At 64.3% G+C, this 27,186-nt stretch overlaps 1 protein-coding gene and 1 long non-coding RNA gene across 8 annotated transcripts in view; one reads left to right on the top strand and one right to left on the bottom strand.

Moving 5' to 3' along the window:
* The window catches only part of IQCE (IQ motif containing E), a 47,577-nt gene extending 34,053 nt beyond the window's left edge, over positions 1-13,524 (top strand). For 5 of the 7 annotated variants that reach the window (XM_070064826.2, XM_070064828.2, XM_070064829.2 and 2 more), the window contains 7 exons: positions 2,911-3,078; positions 5,589-5,612; positions 10,303-10,413; positions 10,627-10,742; positions 11,512-11,615; positions 12,292-12,366; positions 13,275-13,524. In XM_070064826.2, coding sequence (XP_069920927.1) covers positions 2,911-3,078; positions 5,589-5,612; positions 10,303-10,413; positions 10,627-10,742; positions 11,512-11,615; positions 12,292-12,366; positions 13,275-13,435 — 759 coding nt within the window. In that variant the 3' untranslated portion in view covers positions 13,436-13,524. Of the gene's footprint in view, positions 1-2,910; positions 3,079-5,588; positions 5,613-6,164; positions 6,315-10,302; positions 10,414-10,626; positions 10,743-11,511; positions 11,616-12,291; positions 12,367-13,274 lie in introns of those variants that run through there. The other 2 variants (XM_089320746.1, XM_089320747.1) reach the window with 2 other exon arrangements.
* LOC138847102 (uncharacterized) lies at positions 1,187-25,495 on the bottom strand. The gene is made up of 3 exons (XR_011384705.2): positions 25,297-25,495; positions 3,340-3,460; positions 1,187-2,481 (listed from the first exon to the last, which is right to left on the bottom strand). It is a non-coding gene; the product is annotated as an uncharacterized LOC138847102 (long non-coding RNA).
* Positions 25,496-27,186: the final 1,691 nt, after the last annotated feature.

Genomic DNA, 27,186 nt, shown 5'->3' with positions numbered 1-27,186 from the left:
GTGAGTCTCGATCCCAACGCCAGGGGATTATCCGCTGTCCATGCCACCACCATGTGTCACGAGACCCCGTGCTCACCGTGGGCCGATGGCTGCGACCCCGCAGGTGTCTCACTGAGGCATGCTGGCCGATGGCGCCCCCGGAGTACCAGGCAGGTGTTTGCTCCTCTTCAGGACATCATGCCCGGCGGCGGCCCTCGGGGAGAAAGCGTGTTTCCCAGACGTTGTTCATGGCGCTGACCTGCTGTGATCATGCTGGTCTCTGATGCCCAAAAGGAAAGCGAGTTGGTCCTGTGCAGCTCTCAGGACAATGGTGCCGGCGGCATTCCCTCTCGGTGCGCCCCGACTCGGGTCAGCCAGCAGGGGGCGCCTCCCCTGCTGCTGGGTTGCGTGTCTCCCTGAGGATTTTGGCTGCAGGGTTTGTCACTTGTTTTTCCTCAATGAACGTCACTGCTGTGGAGCTGGAATCCTCCTCGGTTCAAGGCCGACCGGCCGTGCCGGCAGAGACGCCTGCAGCACCGCGTCTGCTGAGCGAGGACTTAGAGACCGCGTGGTCAGGATCACGCTGTGTCTCCTGCGCCAGCACCTACTGCCCAGCCTGAAGACGGGTCTCCACAGCAGGAACAAACAGGGTCCCGACCCACAGGAGGCATCCGTGCTGGCTGCCTCACGCGGCGGCAGAGCCCGGAACTGGGCTGTGGCTGAAGCGGGTGCCGCGCAAGAGAGCTGCTGGGGGAGAGGGTTCCCCCTGCACACACGCGCGCAAGGATGTAGCTTTGGTCCTCGCGCGCAAAGAAAAACAAGAAAAACATCTCGGAGCACTGACAAAACAGCTTTCTCGTGTGGTGGGATTTTTTTTTTTTTTTCTGACAGGCAGAGTTAGAGAGGTCTTCCATTGCCGTTGGTTCACCCCCCAATGGCTGCTGCGGCTGGCGCACCGCGCTGATCCGAAGGCAGGAGCCAGGTGCTTCTCCTGGTCTCCCATGGGGTGCAGGGCCCAAGCACATGGGCCATCGTCCACTGCACTCCCGGGCCACAGCAGAGAGCTGGCCTGGAAGAGGGGCAACCGGGACAGAATCCAGCGCCCCGACCGGGACTAGAACCCGGGGTGCCAGCGCCGCAGGTGGAGGATTAGCCTAGTGAGCCGCGGCGCCGGCCTATGGCAGGATTATGAGCACCTTTCTTCTTTAAGGAATTATTTATTTATTTGAAAGGCAGAGACAGAGGTCTTCCATCCACCGGTTGACTCCCCAGATGGTCACAACGGCCAGAGCTGTGCCAATCCGGAGCCAGGAGCTTCCTCCAGGTCTCCACATGGGTGCAGGGGCCCAAGGACGTGGGCATCCTCCACTGCTTCCCCAGGTCATAGCAGAGAGCTGGATTGAAAGAGGAACAGCCAGGACTCGAGCTGAAGCCCCTGTGGGATGCCGGCACTGCAGGCGGCAGCTGTACCCGCTGTGCCACGGCGCCCGCCGCGTAAGCACGCTGCACTTCCCTTCCATGTTACCTGCATCTCCCCTAACGAGCCCTTTCACCTTCTGTGCTTAGAGAAAGAACAGCAGAGAGGAGGAGCGAGTGCTGACGAGGGGAGGGGTCGGTGCAGACCAGAGCTTCTATGCTTAAAGAAAGAACAGCGGAGAGGAGGAGCGAGTGCTGACGAGGGGAGGGGTCGGTGCGGACGAGAGCCAGGGTTCCAGCAGCTGCCTCAGAGTTGAAGGGACATCCACATTCAGGCTCTGAGTGTGTTCCTGTCTTCTGACCACACTGGCAAGGCCACCCCTACAGGGCGAAGGCCCAGATGTGCCGGGGCTGAGGCAGGCGCCTGGTCCATCAGTTCTCCTTGGCAGGCGGTGCTCGTGTTGAAGCGGGCACAGAGGCCCCAGGCGAGCACCCTGGGAGATGGGGCAGCAGTGGGCCCATCCTCGTCAGCCGAGGAAGGACCTGTCGTGTAGGAAGTTCACACAGAACCCTGCAGACAGGAGGCAAGGCCACAGGCAGGCGCCCCTGAGCCAGGAGGCAGCAGGGCCCAGGGCCTCACTGGAGGGTGAGGCGGGGCAGCAGGGCCCAGGGCCGCCACTGTGAGGGTGAGGCAGGGCAGCAGGGCCCAGGGCCGTCACTGGAGGGCGAGGTGGGGCAGCGCTGAGCAAGCCAAGGACTGCTGGTTGCAATGACACTGGTGGGCTCCGGGCCGCGCAGGGCAGAGGACCCTTGGCTTGGCATGACAGTGGAGGTGCTCGGGGGGCTGTGCACGCACGCCCTGCTCAGAGGCACGTCTGCCGGCCGGAACAGCCCAGCCCTGAGCAGCGTCTCCAGGACCGGTGAAGTCCAGAGGGCGGAGCACCGCAGCAGAGTGGTGGACTCCGGCCGGTATGCCCTGGACGTCTGTCCACGGCCAGCGGCTTCAGCAGTGTCTGAGCCCACCACGCTCGTGCTCTGTGGCGTGGGAAGGACGGCTCATGGGTCCCAGGCCCCATGGGGAGTGTCCTGTGGAGAGCGGGTTAGACGCGTTACGTCGGCATCACAACAGCCACTCCTGCCTCCTCCTCCCTTCACCCGAGCTGGGGCCACCTTGCCTGTAACCCCAGACATACATGCCACTCTCACCCCACGGTGCTGGAGCAGCACACGGCTCCTGTGACAATGGGAAGCGACTAAGCGCGGCGCCCAGTGGAAAACCTTCGGGGACCACAGGGGTCGGCACTTGTCCTCCCGGACACGGCCGCCGAGTCAGGCCTCCAGGGAAGCACGTCCGAGCCTGCCCGCCGTGGGCGCTGCGCCCTGCGGATGTCTGCCTCGGTGCACGGTGTGACGGTGACCGACAGCACCTGCTCCGGGCCAGACAATATCCTGTGCCTTGCCCGCACCCGCCTCCCGCCCGATCCCATCTTCCTCACGCCCTTTCATTTCCTGCAGGCCCAAGGTCGTCCAGCGTCCCCTGCCAGCAGCAGGCTCTCCCCGCACGACCCCGAGGCAGGCGCCAGCGGGGAGGGCGTCTCGCGGGCCCCCTCCCCCTGCACGGAAAGGAGAAGAGACGCCGCCGCCCGGGTCCTGCAGACCCAGTGGAGACTGTACAAGCACCAGGTGAGTGCCCCGAGGAGCCCCGGGTGCCCCGTGGCCACACGGACCGGGGCGGCAGGACAGGACACGTGGGGCGGGGCCGGGTGCCACTAAGGTTCTAGTCCCTAAGAGGCTCTGGTCTCGTGTGAGCCCAACGCTCTAACAAGACATCCACCCAGGCACGGGCGCGGGACGTGCACATCCCGTGTCAGAGCCCTGGACGGAGACCTGGCTCCTCTGGGAGGAGCTGGTAGTGGCTCGCGTTCTTGAATCCCCGTCACTCACATGGGAGACTGGAGTGGCATTCCAGGCTCCTGGCTTTGGCCTGGCCCAATCCGAGCTGACAGACGTGTGTGAAGTGGACCAGTGGGTGGAAGACCTCTCTCTAGCTTGCTTGCTCTCTGTTCTGCCAAGTAGATGAAAAACAAATCAACATTTAAAAAGAGCTGAGACTTTAAAATCTCTCCTGTGTTACAAGTCCCTGGTATTGTGCAAACAGAAACCAGGTTCCGGAGCCCGCCCGAGCACTGCGGACCTCAGCGGCGGGCTGCCGGCGGGCTGCTCCCCAGGTCCCACCAGGGACGCCTTCAGAACTGGGATTCAGCAGCGCCCCGCCTCCCAGCCCCGCCTCGCTCAGCAGTGCATAGGCAGCCTTAGCACCCCAAATCATTTTTCCAGAACCACTTAGGTGTGTAGCTCCAGCACCTCCCACCACGCCACTTCACACCTGGAATTCGGCACGGCCTCCCCTCCCCCAGCGGCCCCTCACGTCCACTTTCTCCACTTGTCAAAGGTTGTGCCAGGACCCGGTGGCAGCTGGCTTGTCACCCACGACCGTCGCCACGGCGTGGTTTCCAAGAACCCGCCAGTGCCGTCTGCAGAGGTGTTTCCTGTGGGAAGAGAGCAGCCCGTGCCCTGGCCGCGCTCCCTCCTGCCGCTGCCCCTCCACCCCTGTATTTCTCAGCTCAGGGGGGAGGGGAAACACCCATCACCTGAGACACAGGACGCCAGCGGTCCTGCTGCTGCTTTTTCTTCAGATTATTTACTTGTGTATTTGAAAGGCAAGTGACAGACAGGGAAGGGCAGAGCGGTCACCTGTCTGCCGGCTCACCCCCCGAAGGCCAGCAGCAGCCACAGCCAGGAGCCCAGAACTCTACCTCGGTCTCCCGTGTAGGAGCCAGGGACCCACGCACTGGTCCCCGTCCACTGCTCCCCAGTGCACAGCAGAGAGCCAGAGGGAAGCACGGCCGCCAGGGCCGAGCCAGCGCTCCCAGGGGAGGCGGCACCGGGGCAGCTCGGCCACTGCCCACGTCAGCCCGCTGCTTCTCACAGGGGCACTCCGGGCCGCCCTCCTCTCTCCCCAGGCAGGTGTCAAGGACTGCTGGCTTCTGGACTGCCATGGACCAAGTCTTTTTTTTTTTTTTTTAAGGTGGATTTATGTTTATTTGAGAGGCAGAGTGAGAGAGAGAGGTCTTCCATCCGCGGATTCACTCCCCAAATGGCCGCGTCGGAGCCAGGAGCTTCTGGGTCTCCCACATGGTTGCAGGGCCCAAGTACTTTGTCATCCTCCACCACCTTCCCAGGCCATAGCAGGGAGCTGGGGCAGGAGTGGAGCAGCCAGGGCTCGAACTGGTGCCCCTGTGGGATGCCGGTGCCACGCACGGCTGGAGGCTTAACCTGCTGCACAACAGCACCGGCCCCGGGACCAAGTCTTCCTGTTCTAATTTAAAGAGTCCACTTCATTTATTTAGATTTATTTGAAAGGCAGAGTTAGAGGCAGAGAGAGAGAGAGAGAGAGAGAGGTCTTCCATCTGCTGGTTCACTCCCACTATGCCACAGCGCCAGGCCCCATAAAATAAATCCTTAAAAAGAAAGAGAAAAACCACTGGGGAGTACAAGTTAGTTCCTCGGTGTGAAGCTGGGTTTAGTCTGTCCCCAGGCACTCATGTGGGGCACTGGTGTCCTACCCAGCATCTTAACTGCTAAGCTAAATCTCCACTCCTGGGGCCAGTGCCGTGGCGTAGCGGGTAAAGCCAGCAGGCACTACTGGCACCCCCTATGGGCACTGGTTCAAGTCCCAGATGCTCCACTTCCAATCCAGCTCTCTGCTATGGCCTGGGAAGCAGTGGGAGACCCGGAGGAAGCTCCTGGCTCCTGGCTTCAGATTGGCCCAGCTCCGGCCACTGCAGCCATCTGGGGAGTGAACCAGCAGATGGAAGACCTCTCTCTCTCTGCCTCTCTGTAACTCTGCCTTTCAAATAAATAAGTAATTCTTTAAAATTTTTTGAAAAAATAAAAGGACTCTGAAAATGCAAACACATCCCCTAGGGTGCAGAGGGAGCCTGGGAACGGCCCCTCAGATGCTTGGGGTCCTCCTGTCCCTGCGGTCCTCACGGCTTCGTGGGCGGTCCCTGAGGTGTGGAAGTCCCTGGGGCGCGGGGTGCAGAGGGAGCCTGCCCCTTGCTGGCGTGGCCAGGGGTTGAAGGGGGCAGAACCTCCCTCCGCACACCGACTCAGGCCTCTCTTTATTTCAGAAAAAGACGACTGTGCTGGACGAGGTAAGCAAGCTGTCCCACTACTTCCGAAACACGACTTTTACTCCGGAGTCACAGTGAGGCCTGCAGCCCTCGGGAGGCCCCTTCTGAAGCCCCGCCCCACGTCACCTTGAGACATCAGACGTGTTTCCCCCTTCCGAACCCACCGCTCATCCTCCCAGCCCTCACTGAGCTCCAGGCCGGGCAGCACCTGCACCTGCAGGGAGCCACGCTCACAGCTCAGCGTGACGAGGGTGACACGTGGACTGGGTCCACAGGGCACCCCGGGAGGAGTGGGCGTGAGAAGAGGGTGCCTGCCGTGTGGCTGCGGGTGGGCACCGCAGAGCTAGGGCAGACGTGTCTGACGCCACACAGGGCTGTCTCCCATGGCAGAGTGGGGCGGGGCTGAGCTTAAAGATTTGTGTATTTGATAGAGAGGTCTTCCACATGCCGGTTCACTCCCCAGATGGCCACCCGGCAAGGACCAGGCCAAAACCAGGAGCCAGGAACTCCATCTGGGTCCCCTATGTGGGTGACAAGGCCCCAGACACTTGGGCCATCTTCTGCTTTTCCCAGGACATCAGCAGGCAGCTGGACTGGAAGTGGAGCAGCCAGGATGTGACCCGGCGCCCATGTGGGATGCCAGCATTGCAGGTGGTGGCTTAACCCGCTGCACCACAACGCTGGCCCCTGATGCGGTTCTAAGCCCCAAGAGCTAAAACATGAATTCTTTATTGTGCTTGAGTCTTTTAAGATGCATTTGCTTATTTGAAGGAGACGGGGGCGGTATCTGCCCTCCACTGGCTCACTCCCCAGCTGGCCACCATGCGTAACAGCTAGGGCTGGGCGGGGCCAAAGCCAGGAGCCTGGAACTCCATTCAGGTGTCCCACGTGATGGCAAGGGCCCAAACACTTGGCCATCTGCTGCTGCTCTCCCAAGTGTTTCAGCAGGGAACTGGATCAGAAACAGTGCAGCCAGCACTTGAACTGGGGCTGCGACGTGGGCGGGAGCGTCACACGCAGCAGCCTGCCCCTGCGCCACAGTGCCGGGGCCTCAGCCCTGCCCTTCTCTCTGGGCTTCTGAGGTCAGCAGTGTCTCTGACTGGATCCAGCATGCAGGGCCGGCCTCTCCCTTGTCTGGGCAGGCTGGTGGGAGCCATGAGCTCCAGGTGTTGCTGCGCACCACTGCCCGTCCACCTGCCCTCCAGCCGATGGGCTCCTGGCGGCCAGGCCCCGGGGAGCCCCTCCCGCCTGTGTTCAGGCAGTGAGCAAGTGCAGTGCCCCAGTGACGTCAGTCCATGCTGAGGTCCAGGCGACGGGCTTGAGCACCTCCAGTCGCCGGTCACCGCCCTGCCCGAGCAGCCCCCAAGCCACCCCTTCGGCGGGTCCCCCACTTGCCTCCCTTCATTCCCAGCTTCAAGCATTTCAGCAGCCGAACGGTAGCCATCTCCCACCTCACGCCTGACCTCTCACTCCACGACCCGCCTCGCCTGTCCTGTCAGCCACCTGTGCGCTCACACCTTGTTCCCAATCAACTGCTCCCAAACCACACCCTCCCTGCCAGTCTTCCAGTTACACCCCCCACAACAGCTCTCGCCCCAGGCCAGTGCCTCCACACCTGCCCTTCCTGAGACCTGAGACCTGCCCCTGCCCCGTCAGACTCCCTGACTCCCCACCATGGCTCCACCCCTCCCTGCTTGCTCTGCCCTGGGCCTCATGACCAGAGTGTGCCCCTGGGCCGAGGGGCCTTCGGCACTTGCCCCCCAGCTGCCCGCATACTTAGATCTCCACGAACCTCTAAGCCCCCTCACGGAGAAACAGCGGGCAGACCCAGCCCCACCCGCTCCATCCCCACCAGGTCGGCCTGGGGCAAAACCGGCCAGGAGCAGGCATTGGTGTGGATGTGGAGAACGGCACTTCCTCTCCTGGGTGTGCCCCATCCACAGATGGTCACCCGGATGTCCCTCAGCTGACGCGCCACGAGCGCGTACAGCCTGTCCTGCGGGTGGGTGACCCAGGAAACACTGAGTGAAGGGAGCCGGACACAGGAGGCCACTGGGGACTCCACTGGCAATGGACTTGAAGCTGCCAAATGGCTCCATTTGGGGTGGGGTGATGGCCGCACACAGGGCATGGAATTAGTGCCACTGAGCTGTCCTTCCAAGTTAAGGCGGGAACACTTGAAAAGCTAAAAGGGAGAGGAAGCCCCCACCCTCCTGCCAACACTTCCCCAGGGTGGCTTCCTGCGGTGACACCCCTCGGCCGCCCCCATGTGGGCGCCACGCTGGAGGGGCCGCTCCGCACACCAGCTCCCACACCCAGGGGCCACTCGCAGTCCTCAGCTCGCCGGAGCTTCCCTGAGAGGCCTTCCCCGAGAGGCCGCCTGCCCGGCTCCTGTGCGTCTCCACGCTTCCGCCTTCTCACCAGAGCGTCCACGTGCTGAGCGGCAGTGCCTGGACCCCTGCCTGCCGCCCCCGGGCTCAGGCAGGGAGCCAGCACGCTGCCTGCACAGGCCTCAAGTCCGCATGCTGCCCCGCGGCGTGTCTGAGATGAAGTCCTCCCCCTCCCTGCCCGAGCCTGGGTTTGCCCAGCTTCAGGAGTCAGGCCGCGCGGCGGGAGGAGCCGCCGTCGGCATCCTGTGTGGGCATCCCTCTGACCTGGCTGCTCCACCTCTGACCCAGCTCCCTGCTAATGCACCTGGGAAGGCAGCGGACGATGGCCCAATGGTTGGGTCCCTGCACCCACGTGGGAGACCTGGAAGAAGCTCCTGGCTTCAGATCCGCCTGGCTCTGGCAGTTGCAGCCATCTGGGGAGTGAACCAGCGAATGGAAGAGTCTCTAACTCTGCCTTTCAGATAAAGAAATGAATTTAAAAAGTCAGGCCGCCATCCACTGCTTGCTCCTGCCCTTCCTCCGACATGACCGGGACCCGCGGAGACCCTGAGCTCCTGTCGCTGCACCAGGGCCGTCGCGCGCGCTCACCCTCCTCCTCGGCCAAGCACTGCTACACACAGCGCTGACTCCACACCTGCACACTTCGTAGGGAAACCATTCACGACCCAGGTCACAGGATAAACCACCCCAGAGATGGCTGCGGGTGTCCAGACAGCTTGCTCTGCACTGCTCGATTTCAGAAGCTCATGGAAAATGCATCTCAAGGAGAAACTGCGAGGCAGGAGCCAGTGCTGCAGCGTAGCAGGACAGCCACCGCCTGCAGTGCCGGCACCCCATATGGGAGCAGGCTGGAGTCCCGGCTGCTCCACTGCCCATCCAGCTCCCTGCTGTGGCCTGGGAAAGCAGCAGATGGCCCAAGCGCTTGGGCCCCTGCACCACATGGGAGACCTGGAAGATGCTCGTGGCTCCTAGCATCAGCCCAGCCCAGCTCCAGCCGTGGCGGCCATCTGGGGAGTGAACCTGTAGATGAAGATCGCTGTCTTCCCACCTCACTCTAACTGTGCCTTTCGAGTGGTAAACAAGCCTTCAGTACTGGCAGTCCCTGTCAGAGCACTGGTCTGGGTTCTGGCTGTTCCACTTCCAGTCCAGCTCCCTGCTGATGTGCCTGGGGAGGCAAAAGATGGCCCAAGTGCTTGCGGTCCTGTCACCTACTTGAGAGACCTGGACGCAGTTCCAGGATCCTGGCTTCACCCTGGCCCAGACTCTGCTGTTGCTGCCATTTGGGGAGTGAACAGTGGATAGAAAACCTCTCTCTCTCTCTCTCCCCTAACTTCGCTCTTTTTAAAGAAGATTTATTTATTTTAAAGTCAAGAGTTAAGAGAGAGAGAAAGGCCTTCCATCCGATGGTTCACTCTTCCAATTGGCCGCAACGGCTGGAGCTGCGCCAATCCAAAGCCAGGAGCTTTTTTGGGGTCTCCCACGCGGGTGAAGGGGCCCAAGCACTTGGGCCATCCTCCACTGCTTTCCCAGGCCATTGCAGAGAGCTGGATTGGAAGTGGAGCAGCTGGGTCTCCAACTGGCACCCATATGGGATGCTGGCACTTCAGGCCAGAGCGTTAACCCGCTGTGCCACAACGCCAGCCCCAGCCTTTCAAATAAATCTTTGAAAAATAAAAGGAGCCGGCACCGCGGCTCACTAGGCTAATCCTCCGCCTTGCGGTGCCGGCACCCTGGGTTCTAGTCCCAGTCGGGGCGCCGGATTCTGTCCCGGTTGCCCCTCTTCCAGGCCAGCTCTCTGCTGTGGCCCGGGAGTGCAGTGGAGGATGGCCCAAGTGCTTGGGCCCTGCACCCCATGGGAGACCAGGAGAAGCACCTGGCTCCTGGCTTCGGATCAGCGCGGTGCGCCGGCCAAGGCGGCCTTTGAACCAATGGCAAAGGAAGACCTTTCTCTCTGTCTCTCTCTCTCTCTCACTGTCCACTCTGCCTGTCAAAAAAAAAAAAAAAAAAAAAAAACTGTATAGGTTTCAAAATTTTTTTCACTAAAATAAGTTATCTTCTAAATCTGCTTTCCACAAACTTGTTGGCCTCCTTGTGTACACGGGAAGTAGATGGAGTGAACAGGCCCTCCCGGGGTGGAGCTGAAACAAGGGCCTCCTGGAAGCTAGCATAGCGCAGCGTGGGTAACAGCCTGTTTCCTTTCTATCCCGAGACTCGGGGAATCACACCTGTGCCTCTTCCCCCCGGGGAGATCTCAGCGAGATTTCCCAGGAGTTCCCGCGGCGGTACACATCACCTTCCACGCCCTCTCCTCTCCCTGACAGGTAGCGGTGGCGCTTCAGGCAGCTTTCAGGGGACATCTCGCCCGGGCGCAGCTGCTGTCAAGACAAGGGCGCAGCCCAGAGCCTCCCGGTGGGCCAGGCCGCCCAGCTCAGGTAAGCACGCGGTCCTGGCTTAGCTCGGAGCAGCTCCCTCAGCGGGCTGGGCTGGCTGCGCTTGCGTCTCGCGAGACAGACACCTTGTCAGCCCCTGCTCATTAAGACCACGAAAGGTTTAAGGATCCCCAGTGTCTCTGCGGGGGGGGCGGGGCGGGGCAGGGCAGGAAGTCTGCTTGGCGCCCTCAGGCCTCTCCTGCTGTCTACGCACAGGACTCGCCCACGCCCCGCAGTCCAAGCCCCGTGACCCCGGGCGAGCACAGCACAGAGGCGGCCGTCGTCCTGGTGCAGTCGGCGCTGCGGGGACACCTGGCACGGGCCAGGCTCAGGTGAGGCCGGCACGGGCACTGCTGTCTGGTCACAGAGCGCCCACTGCGGGCAGCCGGCAGGGTGTCGGGCGGTGAGCAGGTGCGGCACGCCGTCACGCCCCTGGAGAAGTTCCTGCAGCAGCGCGGATGTGACTGGCAGCTCCCTCGGGAAGCGGCCCTCCCAGAGCAGCACCTTCTCCGAGAAGACGGACAGAAGGGCTTCGGTTCACAGAGTGACGGGAACTGCTGGCCATGCACTGGCTGCCCCCGGTGCCCGGACAGCATTGTGTTGACAGGAGTGGGGCCACCCGAGCCCTCCTGCCGTGAGCCCTGGCACCATTCTGTGTTCTGTGTAGCATCCGGGAGGCAACGGGGAGAATCGCCCACAGGCAGAGACCCCAGGTGCCCCTGAGCCCGAGACAGTGCCAGGCTCGGCGCAGGAGCCCAGCACTCCCTCCCCACATCCCAGCCCATGTCTGCCACGTTCCTGTCTCTCCTGGGGCACACGCTGTATCTCAGTGTCCCTGGAAGACGGTGGCGGCTCCCCACTGCCTTGGACAGTCACTGCCAAGAGCCCGCTCCATGGGCCCTGGGAGCGGCCGTGGTCTCAGGTGCAGGGCTGTGTGCTCCACGTCCCGGGCACAGCACTGCTGGCCCCACCTGCAGGCAGAGGGGGCAAGGACAGCCTGACCTCCGCACTGCCCCAGGGTGACGGACAGAGGAAGTGTCCAGGCCAACCCGACAGGCCTGGCGGGATGCATCCCCACAGCCCGGCTTCCTCTCTCTCCAGCGCGACCAGTCAGAGAGCAGCCAGCGCGGCCTCTGCTAGGAACAGACCTGCCTCCGCCCCGCGCGGAACCACGCCTCCACCGCCCCACCGCACGGCCTCCCCCGGTAACGCGCGTGCGCTCTAGGGTTTGTTAAGTGTGGCCACTGGAGGGCAGCAGGGAGGTTTATCCCACACTAAGTCACGCCTCTGCCCGGGAGCCCTGCGAGGTAGCTCGCTGCACGGTCCCCAGCGTCACCAGCCAGGTCCTGGGCCACCCAGGCTGAGCTCCGCAGCTTCTGTCTCTTCTCTCTCTTCTGGCCTTATTCAGGCGGGGCGGGTTCTCCCTCAGGCCAGTGCCTCGCCTGTTGGTCTTCAGGACAGCCCTACTGCATTTCCCGCGAGGTCCCTGCACCTGACACCAGCGTGCATCCCAGCAGGCCCAGCCGTGGGCCACAGTCTCCTGGTGCACCGTGCAGACAAGGGCTGGATGGCTCCCAGGGCACTTCCGCCCCGCCCCCAATCTGATCTGGCCAAGGCCACAGGACCTCCCTGTCGGTTCCACAGCTGAAAAACCAGTGCCCGTCCCCAGCTCTGTTCCTGTAAAGCTAACAGTGCCGGAGGTTCAGGGACCGCAGTCTGGGGTTTTCTTTGTGCCGGGGCACAGGGAGGTTTCACACACGTTGGACTGCAGTGGGCTCTCAGGTCTCAGGTGACCGGGGACAGAGGAGGAGCACTCCCCACGACGGGCGGGCGGCGGGCCCTGTGTGCACGGTGGTGCTTCCAGTGGGTGTGTCTCTTCAGGTGAGGACGGTGAAGCCAGCGGCCGGGAGGCCACGGAAGACCTGGAGCAGCCAGCAACCCCGCAGGCCCACTCTGGTACGTGTGCGGTCCCGGAGTCCCAGACTGGCCCTTCCCCCACCCTGCCCCAGGGCTCAGCAGAGGCAGCTGCTTGGAGATGTGCCCCGGTACCACCTGTGGGATCACGGCTTCTCCACTTCCGTCAGGTTCTCCTAGCTTTGTCAGATCTAGAACTTTGAACTGTGAAGCTCAGCAAACCCAGATTAGCAGCCCCAGCCCTGGGGGAGGATGCGCCGGCCCCAGGGCCCCGCTGCCCGCTGCCCGCTGCCCGCTGCCCTGGGGGAGCTGGCGGAGCTGGCAGGCCCACCTGCCGTGTGAAAGCTGCAGAATGTGCCCCGGTGGTCAGCTTCTGTCCACACAAGGACCAGGGCACTGTGAAATCCAGCCCTGCGTTGAGCTCACTGTGCTTGTAAAGAAAAAAGTGAACATGGCCTTGACTCCCAGTTAATTTCCTGATGTCCCTGTGCCCTCGGTTCCCTGCAGGAAGCCGGCGCAGACACCGTCCTGCCCTCTAAATTACCAGGTTTTGAAGGAGTAAGACTCAGGCTCTTGAGCCTGGGCCCACCCCCATCTGTCCAAGGGAGCCCCGGGGGTCGCCCGCCCCCAGCGCAGACTGAGGAAGACGGCCACGCTTCCCCCCACCAGCCTGTGGGGCCAGGGGCCGGCCTCCCACACGCGCTGGCCGCCAGCTCTCTGCAGCCGTCTCCCGGGACGCTCTGAGGGCCGCTCGCAGGGCCTCTTCGGGGCTGGCAAGCCTTCACTTTGTGCTCGTGTTTGGCTTTTGGACGTAGCCGAGTTGGAAACCAGGATGGCTTCCTGGCTGGCGTGTCCCGGCTGCAGCAGGGCCAGGGAAGGGCTGCGGTGTGCGTCTACGCCCTCTCGGCGCGTGCAGTCACATGGCTGACCCTGTCTCTGCCTCCTTGCAGCGCGGTCTTCCCCCTCGGGGCTGCAGCCCGGGGACGACGTGGACTCCGACGACTCCGACGATGTCGTCATTGCTCCGCTCCTGCCCACGAAGAAAAGCTCCTCCCATCCCAGGTTCCCGTCCCCACCCCCACCCCCCAATGGCGATGGCTGTCAGGGATAGGTTAGCGCTAGGAAACAAGGCGCACTCCAGAGGTGGGGACCGTCCCTGTCAGGAACAGAACTGCACCTGCTTACCACCCAGCACCCTCACGGGTTTCTCTCCTTGGCTTTGCTTCTTTGTTTAAGAAATCCCAAGTGCCTCTCCATCATTCTCTGGGAGGGCCAAGTGGCTCCATCACCCCCTCACCTCCAGCCCTCCAGACGGAGGGAGCACTGGGAAGATGCCTTCTGTAGCGGCCGACAGCCTGCCTTTGGCCAGACTGGGCACGGCTGCCCAGCGGGAGGCAGCCTGGGGGCACTGTCACTGGCCCCGCATTGCCACAACCTCAGCCGCCGGCACGGCCACGAGGCCAGTGGGGCAGGGGTTAATACGAGGGTAGCAGCAGCAGGGCCCTGATGTGAGCTGCACCCCACCCCGGCCCGCCACACAGTTCTTCCTTCCCCATTCCCCTCCCCTCCCGCCTGGGGCACTGCCCACCAGAGCTGCCCTCCCCGGGAAGGACTCTGGGTAGAATTGGGCACTGGGTCCACCGAGACCTGAGAGCCAGCAGGCGCCCCAGGAGCAGCGTGACACATGCCTCCCTGGGCTCGCTTGGGGCAGGCGGCAGCCGTCATGCTGTGTGCCTGGCTCCCTGCCCCCAGAGGGCCCCGAAGTCTACAAGATGAGCCCTTGCTTGTGCAGAGCCCCAGCGCCGCAGCCCCGGGCCGGGGGCCTCTCAGGACAGGTCGGGCTGGGGAGGCCCCTTGGACAGTGACACATCCCTGACCGAGCACACCCTCTCACTGCCCCCTGCCCGCGAGCGGAAGGGGCGAGAGGTAAGGACTGCCCAGCCCTTTCTCCACTTCCTGCGCGTTTCATTCTTTGGCCTATGAGCTGCCAAACCAAATTTCTTTTCATTGATCGGCCTGGTGACGGCCAAGTGAGCCCCGGACCCCGCCTCCACTCGTGCACTCGGGTCTGCTGCCCGTGGAGCCACCCCATCCTTGCCCGTCTGCTCGGTCAAAGCTACCAGACGCCTCCGAAGCACCAAGAGGGTGGCAGGAGGCCCCGCCTGCTCGTCCTCGGGGTTCCGGCTTGGAAAAGGTGCCCTGTGCTAGCCGCTCACCACAGGAAGTGGGGACTGGGTTTGAATCAGGGATAGCTGTGCCTCAGGTGTGGGGACGAGCTGGGCTGGGGCAGCACGGGACTCGGCCAGGGGCAGGGCTGACGAAGTCCACATCAGCCCGCTGACCGAGTCCCAGGAAAACGCCCCTGCCTGCCTTCCCCGTGAACGACCTCACGCCTGTGTCCCCGCTCTGCCGCTTCCTGCACCGGCCCCAGTCCCTGTACTGGGGAGAGCCACCCACTGCCAGCGCGGCTTTGTTCTGTGGGGAAGGCACAGGCAGAGACGGCGAGGGCGCTCCAGGGCTGCGGGCCGAAGGGCCGGGCACTGTCGGGACGGGCCGGGGAGTCAGCCTGGAACTTGGCCTTGTGGGGGTGGCCCCCCAGTTCCCGCACTGGGCACGGAGGGACACCCCCACACACACCTGGCCAGGTGGCTGGGCAGTGGGTGGGGCTGAGCCTGCTGGTACCGTGGACACCTCCCTGGGGGAGGGGAGCGGGACGTGCCCAGGCAGGGCTCTCACTGTCCTGATTTCACTGTGACGCATCCACATCGCTCTGAACGGAAGGACAGAGGCAGAGCCTGCCTGCCGTGACAGCCGGGCAGCCCCGGCTTCAGAAGAACAGGGCCCTTCTGCCCCCACACCATCCTACGAGCATGCAGAACACGGGAGAACCGGCCACAGCACCGCCGTGTCGGTGGGGGACAGACTGGGCCACACGTGTAGCCCCCACGCTGCTGGAGTGGCCTCTGAGCGGCAGGGCGTCTGGCCAGGTACACAGGCCTCCACACAGGTGCTGCCCCCAGGCCCCGTCGAGCTGCCGGGAGACTGGTGAGTGACTCAGCTCTTGCCAGGCCTCGGAAGGATCCTATTTCCCTCGCCCTGGCTGGGAGACAGAGGACGCCCCAGGCTCAGAAGCCACGGATGACAAAACGACTCCAGACAGTGCCACGGGCTCTGCATTTCTTGGTTCACACCCACCCAACAGACACAGCGCAGGGAGGGGCTGGGACTGGCCAGGCCACCAGGAGCAGAAGCGGAGCCAGAGGGGAGGCATGTGCGCGTGGGGGGCTCTCGGGGGCTCGCAGTCTCCGGGTGCAGCGTGGCCCCAGAGAGCCACGTGCCCTGCGAGGAAGGACCGGCTGAGTGCAAGACTGATGGGCAGAGCCAAGCTCGGGGAACTCCAGCCAGCAGCCGCGGCAGCGGGGCTCTCGCTCGTCACGGGCATCCGACAGCGAACACAACAGCGCGACGGCCCTGACTGGCTGTGCCGCTCACGTGTGCTGGAAGCCCTCCTAGACCAAGCCAGCCCGGCTCTACCACGGCCAGCACGGCAGAGCCTTGCTCCATTTAAGAAGTAACTTCACACGTGGAAGCCCCCATCGCCCTCCAGAACGAAATAAAGCTTCTGTTTAGCCCGTCTGACCGCGCACTCCTCCAGTGACAGCAGCGGCGTCTCCGCGGCCGGCCGCTCTCTCTGCAGGCCCAGGCTCCAGGGGCCAAGTGGCGTCCCTGGAGCGGTGCAGACCGTGGCTAGGATCGCCCTGAACGGGGGGCAGTGGGGCCTGGGGCTGGATGGCTCGGGAGAGGAAGGAGCGTGCCCGCTGGAACTGGGTGTTTATTTAAGAGTCAGGAACCTTGCACATCAGCTCTCCGGACTCTCCTGGAAGGCATGAGACGCCCGCTGTCGGGCTCCTTGCTGTTGACGTTCGGGGTGCGGGGATGTTTTGTGGGTGCGTGTCTTGATTTCCCTGTAAATCCCTCACTTTGGGTCCACATCAGAGACCCCCAGCCCTGGGGCGGGTCCTCGCCGAGCCTGTGTTCCAGGCCCTCTGAACCTGTGCTCGGATCCGAGTGAGAACCACCGCATCGAGAAACTGCACACGCACGTGCACCAGCGTCCACGTGGTCCACCCGGCGAGTGTGTCAGGCACAGGGGAGGAGTCACACAGATCCGCCACAAGCGATACAGGGCTGGCGACGGGGTCTGTCCCACACCTCGCTCTGGGTCCCCACCACCGCCTGCCCTGGCCCCGGGCCCTCAGTCCCTCAGTCACTCCAAGTTCCCACCAGCACTTGCACAGCCCATCTTTGTGCCCCAACACTGGGCTCACCTGGAAACCCTGCCTTGCAGAGGAGCCTCGGACACGCCCAAACACTGCGGGAGCTCCCAGTGAGGCTGGGCCTACGACGGGACGGGCGCCACCCCGAGGCCTCTCAGAGCGACAGGACCAAGGGAGACAGGCCCACCCTTGGGCCCGAGGCCAGGCGGAATAAACTGGGAAATGTGTAACAGATGCACGCTCATCCAGGCCCCGTCACGTGTGATCCGAGCGCATCCCGTCCCGGCTCCTGCCATGGGCTTTGGTGCTCCCGGGAGCCCTCGGCCAGGCCTGGAAGGGGCGCGCGGGGCTCGGAGGTGAGATGGGAGCCCCCAGGGCCTGGCCAAGTCAGCTGTCAGTGTGAGACACCGCCAAGGTCCCCGGGTACGCGGAAAAGCAGCCGCAGCAGCAGGAATCCCGGCTCCCGTTCCCCTGAGCTGTGCCGTGGGGCTCGGAACACAGATGAGAGGGAGGACGAGGACGGGTCTCGGCCAGCACCTCCGGCCCTGACGGTCGCTGCGTGCCTGGGGAAGCGGGCAGGTTTCCATGGCGCTCTGTCCTTTCTGAACGAGGGCAGCCGTGTCCCCGGGCGACTCAGCGGCTAAGACCCCACCAGGCCCGGATTCAAAGGAGAGCCCCACGTGTGCCACGGCCCTGCAGCCTCCCGCCTGCGGCTCGCTGCCTCCAGCCCTTCCCCCCCACAGGCCCAGCTTCCCAAGGAGGGGGGTGGGGCCGGCTCACACGGCCCACTGGAAGAGGACGGGTCCCTCGCTGCTGACCGCAGCCCGGTCCGCCCCGCCCTCGCAGGCCCGCTTCCTCCTGACCGCTCATGCACTCCCTGGACACTCGGCCCCTCTGCCTGCCTGTTAAGTGGGGGTGTCCCCGGGGTTCCGTGCCCCACAACTGACCCTGGTGCCCCCGTCTCAACTGGCTGTCGGCACACACCGTCTCAGGAGCCTCTCATTCAGCCACCCCACTCTGACCCGCCTCCACCCCACCCTGCTCCCGGCCTGTGAGCAGCATGTCAAGCCAGAGCCCTGGGCCATCCTGTCTCCCCCACCCCAGCAGACCAGCCTGCCGTAGGCACCAGGACAAACCCAACTCCTGAATGCACTGCACCGCCACACCCACGCATGTGCACGCGCACACATACACACCCACGCATGTGCATACGCACACGCACGTGCACACACATACCCACACGCATGCACATGCGTGCACACATACACACCCAAGCATGTGCATGCGCACACGCACGTGCACACACATACACACCCACACACATGCACACGCACCCACGCACACGCACGCACACACACACATGCACGCACACACACACTTTCAAACCAAGGTAACCTGAGCTGCACAGGGCTCCTCATTTTCCCAAAGACTGCAAAAGAGAGGACGTGTCCTTCCCTCGCTAGAACTCGTCCTTAGGGGAGGCTGACACCGCCGAATCCAGTGCCAACTTGTCCTAGTCCATCCGTGCATGTGGTCACCCCTCATCCATACTGGAGACCCCACCTAGAATAAGACAGCAGCCGGGTGGGGGGGCGCTGTGGCACAGCGGGTTAAAGCCCTGGCCTGAAGCGCCGGCATCCCATGTGGGCGCCCGTTCTAGTCCCAGCAGGTCCTCTTCCGATCCAGCTCTCTGCTGTCGCCTGGGAAGACAGTGGAAGATGGCCCAAGTCCTTGGGCCCCTGCACCCACGTGGGAGACCTGGGGAAGCTCCTGGCTCCTGGCTTCAGATCGGCACAGCTCTGGCCGTTGCAGCCATCTGGGGAGTGAACCAGCAGACAGAAGAGCTCTCTCTCCGTCTCGACCTCTCTTTGTAACTCTGTCTTTCATATAAATAAAATAAATCTTATAAAAAAAAAAAAACACGGCAGCCAGGCCGTGCAGCCCGGCCGCCTGGTCTCTGTTGTCTACCATCCCCCATCCCAGGCGACTTAACAGCCTGCCCGGGGCTGCTCTGTGTGGGGCACAGCATCGGCGGGTGCTGGCTGGGGACAACACCCGCACACGTGGGGCTCCTGGCGTGACCTCGGTGAGCGCCGCCCCGGCCGGAGCCCCTCTGCCCTCCCCCAGCGCTGTGTGCCTGTCACGGTGAGCGGAGCCTGGGACCCCCACAAGGCAGCACCCTCTTCCAGAATGATACCCACCCCGGCCTTCCCAAACAAGACTCCTAGCGAGCGAGCGACAAAAGCACAGAGTGGGTGGCAGCCTGGAGGGCCTGGCGGTGCTTGGGGGCGGTGCACAGGGGACCTGCAGGGACTTCACAGTCCAGGGAGCAGACCCCGCACCAGAGGCAGACTGGACCCTTAAACACTTCCTGATGGTCCTTGAACCCCACAGAAGGAAAGACAGCGGAAAGGAGATGCACCACGAGTCCACCCTGACCTCAGCCGGGCCACACCGACCTCAGCTGGCCACTCCTGACCTCAGCCGGCCACTCCTGACCCCAGCCGGCCATCCTGACCCCAGCCGGCCACTCCTGACCTCAGCCGGGCCACACCGACCTCAGCCGGCCACTCCTGACCTCAGCCAGGACCACGCCGACCTCAGCCAGGCCCACGCGGACCTCAGCCAGCCCACACCGACTTCAGCCGGGACCCCCCGACCTCAGCTGGGACCCCCTGACCTCAGTCGGGTCCACGGCGACCTCAGCCGAGACCCCCCCGACCTCAGCTGGCCCCTTGACCTCAGCTGGCCCCCTGACCTCAGCCGGGACCCCCCGACCTCAGCCGGGATCCCCTGACCTCAGCCAGCTCCCTGACCTCAGCTGGCCCCTTGACTTCAGCTGGTCCCCTGACCTCAGCCGGGCCCCCCCGACCTCAGCCAGGACCACGCCGACCTCAGCTGGCCCCCTGACCTCAGCTGGCCCCCTGACCTCAGCCAGCCCATGCCGACCTCAGCCAGGACCACGCCGACCTCAGCTGGCCCCCTGACCTCAGCTGGCCCCCTGACCTCAGCCGGCCATCCTGACCTCAGCCGGGCCCCCCCGACCTCAGCTGGTCCCCTGACCTCAGCCGGGCCCCTGACCTCAGCCAGCCCACGCCGACCTCAACCGGCCCCCTGACCTCAGCCGGCCATCCTGACCTCAGCTGGCCCCCTGACCTCAGCCAGCCCACGCTGACCTCAACCGGCCCCCTGACCTCAGCCGGGCCCCCTGACCTCAGCCAGGCCCCCTGACCTCAGCCGGCCCACGCCGACCTCAGCCAAACCAAAGACCCCGGCCGACCCCTCCCTGACCTGGCGGCCGAGCCCACGCTGACCTCAGAGCAGAGCCCACGCCGACCTCGCCAGCCCCGCGCTGACCTCACGCTGACCTCACGCTCGAGCCCGTCCTGCCCGGGCGTTTCTGTGTCGCAGGAGAGCAGGCACTGCGCATGCGCGCGGACTCCGGTTCCTAACGCGGGGTCCCCGACCCCCTGGTCGCCCTCTCAGGGGCGGGGCGGGCTCCGTGGCCTTTTCAGGGGCTCTTCCTGTCCGCCCATCCCGCTGTGGGACACGCCGCGGCGACGCTGTCCTGAAGAACCAGGGTGGCGGGAACCGGAAGTCCCCCAGAACTGGGCCCGGGGAGCCCCGTGCCCGGGGCAGTGCCGGGGTCGGCGTCCCTGACTGGGGATGACCAGGACACGGCTGCGGTGTCCGCGGGTGCTTGTCCGCGGCTGCACAGGGCCAGAGGCTGGCCGTGACCCCACTCCCAGGAGGCCCCAAGTCGCCAGCGGTGCAGAGACGGAGGGTGGGGCTGGGCAGTGAAGGTGCGGGAGGATGAGGAGGGTCGGGCCTGGGCGGCAGCCCCCGGAAGTGCACACCTTAACATGGCTAAAACGGCCGAGTGCATGCGTGCGCTGCAGCCCGTGCCGGCTCCCATTCCCAGCGAGCTCGCCCTCCGGCCCCTCTTCCGCTGGAAATGGTGGGCTCGGACGCGAAGCCTGGGGCGCGTCGGCCCCCTCCCACACCTCTGGCAGAGCGGGGCGGCGGTCCGCAGACACTCTGCCCAGACGTGGTCTTCTGCCTCCCCCGTCAGACTGAGCTCTGCCACAGAAGCTCCGGATCAAGGCCGCGGTACACAGCCGGCGCTCAATAGCTGCACACGGAAGTAGCGGAGGGCTGGACCCCACTGCCCCACCCCCAGCTCCTCCAGTGGATCGTCCCCTCCGCTGGCCTCTGTCCTGGAAGTCCCTCAGGGCAGGGCTTGGGACTCAGCTCTGTCTGCAGCGCAGGGAAGGTGGCTGGCGAGTGGGGGGCAGAAGATTCCAGAAGCCCCCGGGGGGGGGTCTCAAAGGCAGTCTTGGCCCTCCACTCCCACTCCCTGGGTGCTGTAGAATCCTCCAAATCGGAGCCCTCCTCTCCATCTTTTAAATTATTAGGATTCAGCGTTGGCAAAAATGGGAGAACATGGGGCCGGCACTGTGGCACAGCGGGTTAACGCCCTGGCCTGCTGCTCCGGCATCCCATATGGGCTCCAGTTCGAGCCCCGGCTGCTCCACTTCCGATCCAACTCCCTGTTATGGCCTGGGATAGCAGTAAAGGATGGCCCAAGTCCTTGAGCCCCTGCACCCACGTGGGAGACCTGGAGGAAGCTCCTGGCTCCTGGCTTCCCATTGGCGCAGCTCCGGCTGTTGTGGCCATCTGGGGAGTGAACCAGCAGATGGAAGACCTCTCTTTGTCTCTCCCTCTCTCTGTAACTCTGTAACAACGAAAACAAGACTTCAAGGGCCAACATGGCTGCTGAGCTGCCCCCGCCGTGGCACCCAGGTTCCTGCCAGCAGGAAGCAAGGGGCTGCGGCCTCCCTTGAAGGCACTGCCACTCACACCAGGCTGGCCAGCACTCAGTCGCGTGGGCACCCAGCCGCGAGGGAGGCTGGACCAGGTCTCTGGCCTAGGGGGCTGCAGACTCAAACGTCGGGTCCTATTACCGAGGAAGAGCACGGTGTTTCCAGTGGGGTGGCCAGCTCTCTGCCACACCCTCACACCTCCAGCCCCTCCAGCCCCTTGCTTTCGTCCTTGGCCTCCCGTCCAGCCAACACAAAAGGGCCCTGGCCGAGAAGCGTGTCGGGTCAGCCCCTTTGCTCTGCCTTGGCATGCCCGGCACGATTGCAGCACGCCGGGCCCCGGGTGCGGAAGAACTCTGCGTGTCACCAGGGTTTGTGTGCCGGCAGCCAGGCTTAGCTCCGTCTGAGTCCAAGGAGCAAGTTCATTGACACCGAGCCCTGGCGCCCTGCGCTCCCCTCCAGGGCAGAGCAGACCCAGGCAGGGGACAGTGGCCGCGGGGGTCAGGAAGACGCTACCCCTCCCAGAGACGGGGGTCGCCGGCAGGGAGGACCGGAAAGAATGCCCCGTTGGTTTGTGCAAAGGCCCCGGGGTGTGAGGAGGGGGAGGCCCTCCTCTGGTCCAGGGAGCCTGGGAACAGAGCGGGCTGTTGGCAGCAGGGATGGTCGGATTTGCATTTTAGAAGGCGGAGCAGGGAGCAGGCGGCACAATGGTTCCTGGGTGGCTGAGGGACCGTGGGAATGCTGACCGCCCACCTCCAGTGCCCACTGGAACCCCCAGAGGGGAGACAGCTCAGGCGGCCCCCTGGCACCCCAGCGAGGGACAGGCTGGCTGCGGGCCCAGAGAGGCAGAAGTGGGCGGAGGCCCCGCTGGACAGGGGCCCTTTCCCCAGCCTGAGCTCCGCTCTCGCGGGGATCGGGGCCCAGCCCCTGCGCTGCGAGTGAGCTCACTGGGGCCTCCTGCACCCCGCACGGCTCATCCAGCTGCCAAGTCGGAGAAGAATCCAGGCCGGGGTCCCAGCCGGCCCATCCTGGCGGGCGCCCTGGGGCAAGCCTCAGTTTCCCTATCTGTAGACGGGGTGAGCTGGCCCTGTGTCTGGGTGGCTGTGAGCCGGGGGCTGGAGAGGGCCCGTGCCAGCCAGCCAAGCTGTGTGAGCACAAGACCAAGAGGATGTCCATTCCAGAAACACACCCTAGGACAGAGTCAGCACCACCCCTCCCCTTGCTCATCCTGCAGCCTCCAGAGAGGGGTCCGCGCGCCCTGCCAGTCCTGGGGAAACCCCCATGGAGTTCCTGGCTCCTGGCTTCTACCTGGCGTAGCCCTGGGCGTGGCAGCCATTTGAAGAGTGAAGCCACGAATGGAAGATCTCGCCCTCTGTCGCTCTGCCTTTTTTTTTTTTTTTTTTTTTTTTTTTTTTGCCAGGCAAAGTTAGTGCGAGAGAGAGACAGAGAGTTAGAGACAGAGAGAGACAGAGAGAAAGGTCTGCCTTCCATTGGTTCACTCCCCTAATGGCTGCTACAGCTGGCACTGTGCCGATCTGAAGCCAGGAGCCAGGTGCTTCCTCCCAGTCTCCCATGTGGGTGCAGGGACCCAAGCACTTGGGCCATCCTCCACTGCACTCCCGGGCCACAGCAGAGAGCTGGCCTGGAAGAGGGGCAACTGGGATAGTACCCGGCACCCCAACTGGGACTAGAACCCGGGGTGCTGGCACCACAGGTGGAGGATTAGCCTGGTGAGCCACGGTGCTGGCCCTGCCTTTCAAATAAATAGAATGAATACACCTTTTTTTTTGACAGGCAGAGTGGACAGTGAGAGAGAGAGAGACAGAGAGAAAGGTCTTCCTTTGCCGTTGGTTCACCCTCCAATGGCCACCGCGGCCAGCACACCACGCTGATCCGATGGCAGGAGCCAGGTGCTTCTCCTGGTCTCCCATGGGGTGCAGGGCCCAAGCACTTGGGCCATCCTCCACTGCACTCCCTGGCCACAGCAGAGAGCTGGCCTGGAAGAGAGGCAACTGGGACAGACAGAATCCAGCGCCCCGACCGGGACTAGAACCCGGTGTGCCGGTGCCGCAAGGCGGAGGATTAGCCTAGTGAGCCGTGGTGCCGGCCCGAATGAATACACCTTTAAAGAAAAAATGCAGACCCTAGAGTACCTTCCAGAACCTTCCCCACCTGTCCCTGGAGGTGGGCGGGGCAGGGAGAAGATGGGTGGGGGCTGGCACAGAGCTTCTCCTGGGCTGAGCCGGGTTGTCCTAGGTGTCTGCGTTCTGGAGAAAGCCCACACGGCCTCCCCACCCCGCCTTGGAAATGGCCCTCCAGCCATAGCCACGGGGTGTCTCAGAGGGCGTCCACCCTCGGAATGGGGATGACGCCACCAAGGCTGCCCGCACTGGCCATGAGTGAGGGCCCCCAGACCCCCATACCCACACTGCCCTGGCCCCGCCCCGCCTGCCGTGGGCCTGCTGCTGGGGGCCCTGGAGGGCACGTGACAGACGCGGGAGAAACAACTCACCCCTCCTCCCGGGCAGCCTCCGTCACCAGTAGTGACGCCCGCTCATCTCTGCCCAGAGAAAGGGGACGCCCCCTGGCAGCACACCTCGGGAGCCACAGAACTTGGGAGGAGGTTCGCCAGGCCGACCATCGGCGGCACTGAGAATTCAGGGCTGTGGCGTCCGGGGAGCCCCCGGCGCTGTGTCTGTGCCTTGGGTCGACCTCTCTGTTGGCCCTGGGCCTGGCTGCATGTCCGGCCCCAGCCTGCGGCGTGGGCTGCCCCGGGACACCAAGTGAAGCCCCATGCCCAGCCACCATCCAGAGCCAGCTCCAGCCCCGAATGAGGCCACATCCCACCTCCCAGCCCAGCCACCGCGACTGCAGGTGCGTGAGTGACGCCGGTGACGGCAGCGGCAAAGTCAGCCAGCTGAGCCCAAACTCTGACCCCAGAGTGGTGGATAACTGGTCCAATCTGCCTAAAACCGCTGAGCTCTGGGGCGGTTTGTGCATGACAGAAATGGCAGCTACAGAGGCATCTACAAACACCTCACTCGGTGGGCGGCACTGGAACCTGGGCGGGGGGGAGTTCCGTTGCACTGAGTTCTCCCAGCCTTCATTTCGTCCTCTTGGAAGTGGGCTTGGTGTGCCAAGGCGTGGGTGTGGCCTGTCCCCAGGGGCCCCTGCCTCAGTGGTGATAAAGGGTGCTGGGAGCTGTAGGAGGCAGGGCCTGGTGGGGGGTGTTAGGTCATGGGGGCGGGGTTACCACCCTGGGACCCCGGCAAGTGCCCAGAGTGGGCGAGGCCAGCCCTTCCCACCCTGCTTCCTGTGTCTCCGCCTGCCACCCGCTCTGATGTGACACAGCCAGGGGACCCACGCCGGAGCCGGGGCTTTGCCTCCCAGTGGCCTTCCGGACAGGTGAGGAAGCTGACTCCAGGCAGGTCCGTGAGGCTGGGGCTGCCTTGGCCTGGCTCTGTGGCCCTCTGGGAGACCCTGCTGGCTGGCACCTCTCGCAGCCTGGACAGCCACAGAGCCACTGGGCCGAGTCCCCCGTGGCTGGCTGGAGAGCCACACTCCTGTGGCCGGGATGGCAGTGTGTCCGTGGAGCCCTGGGCAGTGGCAGGCTGAGCGGCTGCAGCGTCACCCAGCCACGTCCTAGGGGGCACCAGGAAACCCTGGCCTGCGGCTTCCTCCCCTCCCTGTCAGTTCTCGTGAGCTCCGTAGCCACAGAACATGTGAGCCTCCTTGGACGGTCTCTACGGGCGGGGAATTCCACTGTTCCGGCCCCTCCATAGCATCTGGCGGCCCCCGGCCCAGGCCTGGCTGCTCTCCCAGAGGCTCCGGGTCAGGGCCTCAGCCCCACCGCCCTCCTGGCCTGGGAGACCCACCTGGGACTCCTGGGCTGGCTGGCCCCTCCAGCTGCTCCGGGTGCGTCCAGACCGCCGTTCTCGGGGGGCTCACACACAGATCTGCTCAGCCCCGTGTTTGGCTCACAAACCCTACTTCCCTGGGAGGCAGGGAGGAGGGAGGCGTGGGGGAAGGAGGCAGTCTCATGGCCTCCCGAGCCGTGGCAGGACCTCGGTCTGCACTGCTGTGGCTGTGCAGGGCAGGGTGGGGGGAGGCCGCCGTCCTGCCTCCCCCACGTGTGCGCTATCTGGCATTCTCCCTTTAACCCTCGCCCTCCTGGGCTGGGCTTTTCAGCTGCCAGACCCCGGGGGAGGGGTTGCGCCCAGGCTCCACCAGCAGAGAGCCCCCGTGTGGTGTTCCAGAGCCTGGGGGGCCCTCGTGGGCCCAGCCTGCACCCCCTTTTACTGTTCTTCTGCAGGGTCCTGCAGGGACCCTCTTAGGAACAAGTTTTCCCGGCCGAACACTGCGAGTACGGAGCAGTACCGACTGCTTTTCCTTACGGAAGGTCGGAGACTGAGCGGCTCCCGGGAGCTCCAGCCGCTGAGAGACAGTCCCTCGACGGGGCGGCTTCAGACAACAGCAGTTCTGGGGGCCGGAGGTCCCACGTCAAGGCAGGGCTGGCTCCCCCACCCCCACCCCGCCCGAGGCCCTGGGGCAGCAGCTGCCCCGGCCTCCCTCGGAGCTCCTGGTTTGCGGCTGCCTCTCGCTGGCCTCCACCTCTGCCCCCTCTTGGCCTCCTTCTGCTGGCACAGGGTTAGGGCTCAGGCTACCCCAGCACCACCGGAGCCCTTCCAATGAGGCTGCAGGCCCAGTGCCGGGCGCTGGCACCAGGTCAGGTTTCCCGTGGTGTTTGGGCATCGTTAGAGGAAAGTGCCCAGCTCTGCGAGGCTTCGGGACACAGGGGGAGGAAGCCCCAGGCCCCACGCCCCCCACACAGACCCTGGGAGAGGAGGCACCACCGTGGGGGCAACGTGGCCTCTGTCTGTGGCCGTGACGACCCTGCCCATCCTCGGAGCCTCACCCTGTGGGATCCTGAGGCCGGAATCAGCCCGGGACGGGGGCAGCAGTGGGCTGTCCCCTTGCTGTGCCCTGGAGGGCTCGGCTGGTCCTGCGAGGCTAAGGGTGGCCACGCCCAGCAGTCACCTGGGGCAGGTGAGAGGAGTGACTTCTCCAGGTACCACCTACCCCTGGACATGGCCTTGGGGCTCCCTGCAGCTTGATGCGTTGGGGAAGAAATGCTTGAGGCGGACCCCCCCCCCAAGTTCTGGCTTTGCAGATGGGGAATCGGACGTCCCTGCTGGGCGAGCTCTAAGCTGTCCAGAGGAAGGAAACCACACTTCTCCAAAGACCTGCCGCAGGCCTTGTCCCAGGAAACGAGGAGGCCAGGGTAGTCACAGGATCTGAGGACAGACCCACGGCCTGCGAGCCAGGGCCCGTCCGCCCGCCACAGCGCCCGCTGAGCAGCCCAGGGCAGGGCGGGGAGAGCTGCTACTCAGAGCGCAGGAGGTCCAGAAGGAAGGCCCCAGGGCGGTGACCAGGCAGGCCGAGAGGCTGCACACCCAGCCAGGGCGGTGACCAGGCAGAGCCAAGGGGCTGCACCCACGCGAGATGACAGGGACGCTCTCCCCACCTGGCTGAGCTCCTGTCCTAAGTCCATTGGCCGGCATTCCCTGGCTTCCACTGCCCGGGGACCCAGCAGGAAGCACCGCCCTGCGGCTCCAAAGTCCAGACCTGCCATTCCTGCCAGCTGCCTGGGCACCAGGGTGAGCACCTGGGCTCAGGCTTTGACAAAAGCCACGGCCTTGCCGTAGTTGCCTGAGACACACAGCCTTTTGGCGCCCGGGCGGCTCGCGGCGCCTACGCGCGAGGAC

Source organism: Oryctolagus cuniculus, chromosome 19 (assembly GCF_051225735.1).
Source record: "Oryctolagus cuniculus isolate XC-2025 breed Fujian yellow rabbit chromosome 19, ASM5122573v1, whole genome shotgun sequence".
In the NCBI taxonomy this organism is placed as follows: Eukaryota; Metazoa; Chordata; class Mammalia; order Lagomorpha; family Leporidae; genus Oryctolagus; species Oryctolagus cuniculus.
This window is presented reverse-complemented; position numbering and strand designations above follow the sequence as displayed.